Source organism: Corvus brachyrhynchos, unplaced genomic scaffold (genome assembly GCF_000691975.1).
Source record: "Corvus brachyrhynchos isolate BGI_N302 unplaced genomic scaffold, ASM69197v1 scaffold544, whole genome shotgun sequence".
NCBI lineage: Eukaryota > Metazoa > Chordata > Aves > Passeriformes > Corvidae > Corvus > Corvus brachyrhynchos.
The window spans coordinates 1,853,052-1,859,741 of record NW_008238325.1 but is presented as its reverse complement, the minus strand read 5'-3'; the positions used below and the strand labels follow the sequence as shown (position 1 = coordinate 1,859,741).

The following is a 6,690-nucleotide window of genomic DNA, read 5'->3' as shown; positions in this document are numbered from 1 at the left end:
CTGGCACTGCCAGTGGGACTCCTGGGGAAGGACAAGGACAGGGAGAAAGCTCTGCTGTGTAAATGTGGGGAGGGGACACAGAGGTGACAGAGCTGAGGGGAGGTGTCTCTTGGTACAGGTACCACAAACACATCGTGGATGAGCAGGAGCGGCACAGCAGCACCGAGCACAGCTATGGAACACAACACTGGAGCAACTGAAACACAAGGAATGCTCAATTTGCTAAAATCCCCCGTCTTCAGAATGTGTCTGGATTTGTTACTGTCCGTGAATTTACATTTGCAAATGGTCCCTGCAGTGTGGTGTGTGCTCAGCAGGGCCTCCACCCTCAGAGTTTACATCCCAAATTACAGAGAGTTGGCTGATCCAGGCTGTGAGATCTAAGGAGATGGATGTCCAGAATCCAAACAGGATATCTGAGCTAATTAAACTGGAAGAAGCCTAATTGTAGCAGCACAGAACCCAGCATGGCCCATTTACTTTGGGGAAAAAAGCTGTTTGAGGTGCACACAGCACTTCAAAGTGGTGTTGCCTCCCTTCGCAGCAGACTTGGAACTTGTTTGACACAGCAAAGTCTTTCCTTTGGTTCAGTTACCTGTCAGAAATGAGATGGCACCGAGACATTTTGAGTGACACCAGTTACCTGATACTGGAAAAGCCTTGGCCTGCATTCCTTAGACACTACACTTCCCCTGGATTCTCAATTATTGGGACAGTTGTCTCCCAGGCAAAGCAGGAGGGAGTGCTACTATCCAAATTTGCAATGGTTTCTTCTGCTGCTCCACACCTTCCCTTAAAATGGCATTTCACCCCACTGGACCCACGTTCAATGAGCTCCATGAGTAATTGCTAAACTCAGAAAGCCCTTTGTGACTTTAAACCACAAGGATCTTATCAAGGAATGGCCAGCAGGACAGCTCCCCATCCTCTGGGTCTGTCAGCTTTTAAACGGTCTCATCCAAACACATCTTGAGAGGGCACGGGGTCCTGCAGGCCTTGGGGTTCACAGATCCTTCTTCCCTTTGTGATTCCTGATCTCAGGTGTGTTCTGCTCATTTTATCATGTGTGACTCTTCTGGCAGCACAAAGGAACAGGTGCAGCAAACTGTGTAAGGAATATGAGCAGACACTGAAGGATTTGAGCCTTTTAACTACAAAACACCTGCAAGGCTTCTGCACGAGACTGCCAGAATGCAGCAATTAAAAAATGCAAAACAGCAGGGTGAGCTGATGAAAAAAGTCCCAAACCTGAAACAAAATAAACAGCTGACCCCAACTCTTCAAGGCCTTTCATCCCATGAAAAGCTTTCAGCTCCACTGCCTTGGGGCTCTTCAGATTCCCATTTCTCACCATCTCAAAGCATCCCAAATCCTTCAAAAATCCTAAAAGTTTTTCAGTGAGTAATCTGTAAAAATTCTAACTAATAAACCAATACTTATCCAGGAACAAATTATCATGGTGCTGTGGGTTGGATTTTAGCACCAGTAGGATTCCTGAAACACCACGATGATTCTGCTCACTGTGTTCAGCCAAGCAGTCCAAGCTCTCCCCAGCAGGATAGAGCTGGAAAACACCTTTGGAACTCCCTGGCTATTGATTTCACCATGGAACACGTGATGGGATCGGATATCCAACAGTTCCCAGTCTTCCACCGGGAGTCACACAGCGCCTGTGCTCTGCTCCGTGCAGAGCTGGGCCACAATTCAATTCCGCTTCCTCGGCACCTTCCTGCCCAGGCAACTTCCCAAACACCCTTCTCAAAAGCTGATGAGGGTCAGGGAGGCTCTTTGCTCCAGGTCGTTTGGAGCAGTGCATTCCATCTCTGTCTCCTCATCCTGAGGAAGCCCCCGAGTGCTCTGCTGATCCAAGCAGGATGGAAAAGCCCAAGCAGCTCCTGGAGCAGAGGAACTCATTAAGCCCTGGCACTGGATTGATGTCCTTTGTCGGCTCCAATGGAACATTTATCTCCGTGGGGATCAGTCCTTTGTACCTTATCAGCCTTGCCTTCAAGGGGGCACTGGTGTGGCCACTTTTCTGTGTCTCAGTGATTTTTTAAATTAAACTTTCAGGCATCTAATTCCTCTGAGAAGCTGTGCCTCCAGCCAGCTTGACTGATATTTATTTTAAAGCTTTAAAATTATTCCAAAAGGTTGGGGTCTCCTTGGGCAGATATAACGGGCCTGGGAAACCAAGCTCTTAGAAAATTCAATTTTTAAATACTTGATATTCTATAAAGTGAATGGAATTGAGTTTATTCCTTTCTTTTGAAGCATAATGTAAAATATTTCTTCAAGTTGATGTGTCATTTAGCCTAATTTGATAACCTGCAGCAGGGCCTGTGTGCCTGAGAGCTCATTCTCATTTTTAGCTGTATGAGCTGGTCTATTTTACAACTTCATTTCTCCCTTCAGAACTTGCTTCTTGGCTAATTAGAGACCCTGGTGCACCCTCGTTAAATCTCTCAGGAGTGTTTCTCCCTGAGGAAGTCCTGAGGCCACAGAACGGAATTCTGCTTTATAACAGACACATGATTTGATTAAGAGAATTCACTCTATACCAGCCACATGCAAACGTTTGTAAATGTATTGATATGAATATCACATTTTTAAACATTGACGTGCTGGGTTTAGAAAGCCAGCATTAATGACTTTTAAAGATCTTTTTAGATGGTATTTTCTATTGAGCCTAAATCATCAGACCAGGCAATGAGAAATCCAGACACCTGCTCTGCTTTTAGCAATGGAGTCTCAGCATGAGTCAGGATTTAGCCCCTGGTAATTAATTAGTCTCAGTATTAATAACAGCTGCTATTGAGAAACTTCCCTTTGTTTACTATTTCAGCAAATCCACCTGATGATTTTTTTGGTCTTTGAATAATCTGTGCATGAGACAACAGGTTATGTCTGGGTGATTTTATTGCTGCTTCACCCTTTTATAACTTGACATTCCTGTCTGTTTATTAGTAAGCATGAAATGTAAACTTCCTAATTCCCACCTACTTCCTTGGTGTAATCCTGCCACAAAAAACCAGGAGCACAAGAGGACCCCTGCCACAACTCTTCCAGAGCCCACCACTGGGAAGTCACTACAAAACCAATGGGATTCAGCTCTTCCCTGACTGATCCCGTGCTGGCCTCCCTCTCCTTCCTCTAAGGAGGGCAATCCAGCAGTGCAGGAACAAGGGAAGCAGCACGTGGATATCTGGGACAACGGGACGTCAGAGCTGCACCTTGGAGACAGCGCTGCAGCCAGGCTCTGTCTGGGGCTGGGCGAGGAGCACGTCCTGCTCGTCACAACCTCTCTGCAGTAATTGTTTCTAGAATGCAGAAACAGCCAACAAGTTCTCCGAGAGCTGAAGCTCTAACCCCACTCTATTTTCAAATGAGAAACACATCCATGGAGCATTAATTACAAAACAGCATTTGATCATTGCTGACCAAATGACTCGGCTGGTTTACATCTTGAGAAAAATTCATTTGAATCTTCATTGGAATTAAGCAACTTAAACACTGCTCACCTATTTCCATGTGCTCAACTGCCCCTTTCTCATCATTCAACTTGAACTGAACAACCCCAAGTAAATAAAAAAATAATAATAAAATGCTACAGAGTCCTATCTCAGGTATGAGATATCCTACCAGGTATATCAAGTATCTGCAGGTATAACAGTAGAATTTAATATGGTCAAAGTTCTTCATAAATATTTACAAAGTCCTTCATAAATATTTATGTATAAAAGTTCTTCAGAATCCAGTATTTCCAGACTTATTCTGTCCAATAAAATATGTTACCAGTCACCAGAACTGGATGATGGAAGTTCTTAGAGGGTATTGAATTCCTTCAGGGTGGTGAAAGTCTCCTTTGACTTGCAGTACTGCTTGGCAAACGTGGCCACTCTCTGGAGAGCTTCTGCCAGCCCTTCTCCTGTGATGGCACAACAGGGCTGCACATACCAGTTCCTGTCACTGCAGTACTTCTTCATCTTCAACCTCCTGGTGATCTCCTCAGCGTTCAGAGCTCCAGGCAAATCCTGCTTGTTTGCCAGCACGACCACCGGGATGTTTTTTATGGATTCATTCTTTAAAATGAGTTCAAATTCTCTCCTGGATTCCTCCAGCCGGCGCTTGTCAGAGCTGTCCACCACGTACAGCAGCCCGTCGGTGTCTTCCAGGAAATTGCTCCAGAGCTCTCTCATTTTCTTCTGTCCTCCAACATCCCAAAACGTCAGTGTAAAATCCTTCCCTGCTTCGATCATATCCACATTAAAGCCAATTGTTGGCATTGTTAGAAAAGCATCTTTATACCTGAACTTGTAGAGCAGCGTGGATTTCCCTGCAGAATCCAGCCCTAGCATCAGGATGCTGGCCCGCTTCACTCGGGAGGGTTTGGCGTTCAGGAGGCCCATTTATCCCGGGGAATTCTCTATTCCAACCTCAGGCTGGGATATTCCCCCTCTTCCGTGGGGCCGATTTGGGTCACTGCCTTTCCCCCTCCTGAGGTGAAGCACAAGAGAGGGAGAAGAGGCAGCTCTGAAGCAGTCAAACCTCTGTCCAAACACGCTGCTTTTATCGACTTGATAAGGAGCCAGGAGGCTTCGGAAGGTGCAGAGCTCCGTGCCAAGCCTGTGGGTGGGACGGGCATGAGTTAACACCGGCCCCAGTGGCACAGGCACAAAGGTTACAGGCTGCCAGCATGTTTGAACAGCCACGGTCCCAGCGCCCGCAGCCTGATCATGCACTCCCTGATCCGGCCAGGGAAACAGCTGCCCTGTCTCAGGGAGAATCTCCCTGTGCCTCCACAGCCCTCTGGGAAAACAATGGGATAGGAACATGAGTGGTGAGGAGGGGAGATTTAAGGTTTGTCCATGCTTAGCAAGCCACACAGTGACCAGGTAGCTGATTTATCGGTGCATCTCATCTCCCAGCAAACTGGTCTCAAGGGGTCTCTAATGTGAGTTCCAGGCCCATGGACTCCATCAAAGCCTAAGAGAGCTCCACTAAAACTGGGCTTTGCTCTAAGCAGCTGCCTCAGTGACTCCTCCTGCCAGAGCTGTCAACTGGGGAGTTTGTTTGTGTTGTTTGTGAACGAGTTTAACTGCACCTTGTAAGGTGGAGACTAAATGCAGAGCTTATGGGCTGGTCATCACTGAGGTTCCGCTGCCTCCAATTAAAAATTCCTGTTACCTTCCTTTTGCTCTACTCTGTGCTCGCCCAATGAAGATTTCCTTCAGGAAAGGGACAAGAACCAAGGAAATAACCGAGTCTTGATAATTTTTTTTGCCACCATTCCAAGTAGCAGAATAAAACAAGAGGAGATAGAAAATTTAGTCAGCTATTAATGAATTCCTATTGACTTTCTATTGTTCTGGTAGTGGGTGCACATTGGGCTGCTCTGACACATCTTGAGTACTGCAGGAGTTGCACTTACACCCCGGAAACCATTTCTCTTTGCTTCAGAAAGTCCAGAATCAGCAAAAAGATGTAAAGGTCTTGTGGTCAAAAAAAGCTGCTGACTGATAGGACAATCATTTCGATAATTACGACACTGGTTGCGTAAAATCCACCTCAGCCCTGACAAACGAGTTATAATCTGGTTTCTCTTGAAGCTAAAAGGGTTAGACCAGGACTAATTGGGGGCAACAAGAGATGACAGTGACGTACTCACTGCTGTACATTTTTCATAGTTAATAACGCCGATGGATTATGTGTAGGGTTTTTTCAGAAGCGGGTCTTGATGTATTAAACCAGGGAAGAAAGCATTTGCATTTCTTTATAAATAAATGGACATGAATGAATGGAAAGATGGGGAGGCAGCAAACTGTAAAACCAGTGTTAAAACGTCAAATGGATCACAATTCCCTGATGCAATTCCAATAAAATATGGGTATCTTGAGCAAGGCAGGGATGGCTGGTCTGTCCTCAGCTGATTTGAAGATCACTCAGAGTTCTTTGCTCTGTGTTTGCTCCACCTGTACTGGGTGTTTATGGTCACAAGTGCTTTTTCCTCCATCAGCCGTCACTTCAAACAGGGATCAAGCAGAGCCTGACTTTTTACGAGGTAAATCATGCGCTGGCCCGGCCAGGCCATCTGGGCCTCTGCAGGTGCTGGGGTTTGGCAGCTTCTGCCTGTGCCGGAATCCAGAGCGAGATCTTGTGATCCAGAGCTGCTTCCAGTAAGGCTTCCCTGAGTTGCTCCGGAGATCAAACCACAGGAAAGAGCACAGGACGGCCCCTTCTGCCGTCTGGTTCTGACCCCACACTGCACCTGAGCACTGGGAAGGAACCTCCACCTTTCTTTGTCCAAAGGTGTGTTTGCTCTGCCAGGCTGCGACTATCTCGTCTGTGTTGAGTTTGCCTTTTAGTTCACCCGCAAACCCCAGAGTAATAAACCGGGACAGTTGATTTAGCACCCACTAATCTAAGCTCCAGCTCTGCACAGTAACCCCTTTGTAAACTGGGCAGCTTCATGTAAACCGTGCGCATTCCCAAGTTGTCCAGGCGGGACATTCCAGCGCGTGCTTGATTGATTACCGGGCGTGATGGATGTTACTACTTAAGGCAGCGAATCCTCACCGGAGGCACTTCCAGCGGCCGGGACAGGAAGGACAAGGAGCTCCGCTCTCTCTTCGCGGCCTTTGCCCTCGATCGCTGCCGGAGGGAAGCCGGAGGAGCGGGGGGCGCTCGCTGTCG

At 46.9% G+C, this 6,690-nt stretch overlaps 1 protein-coding gene across 1 annotated transcript; it reads right to left on the bottom strand.

The window, feature by feature from the left end:
- Window positions 1-2,316: 2,316 nt before the first annotated feature.
- ARL14 (ADP ribosylation factor like GTPase 14) lies at window positions 2,317-6,681 on the bottom strand. Its single transcript, XM_017734351.1, has one exon. The coding sequence runs from the start codon at window positions 4,404-4,406 to the stop codon at window positions 3,822-3,824; it is 585 nt and encodes a 194-aa protein (XP_017589840.1). The 5' UTR covers window positions 4,407-6,681; the 3' UTR covers window positions 2,317-3,821.
- Between the last annotated feature and the right edge of the window lie 9 nt (window positions 6,682-6,690).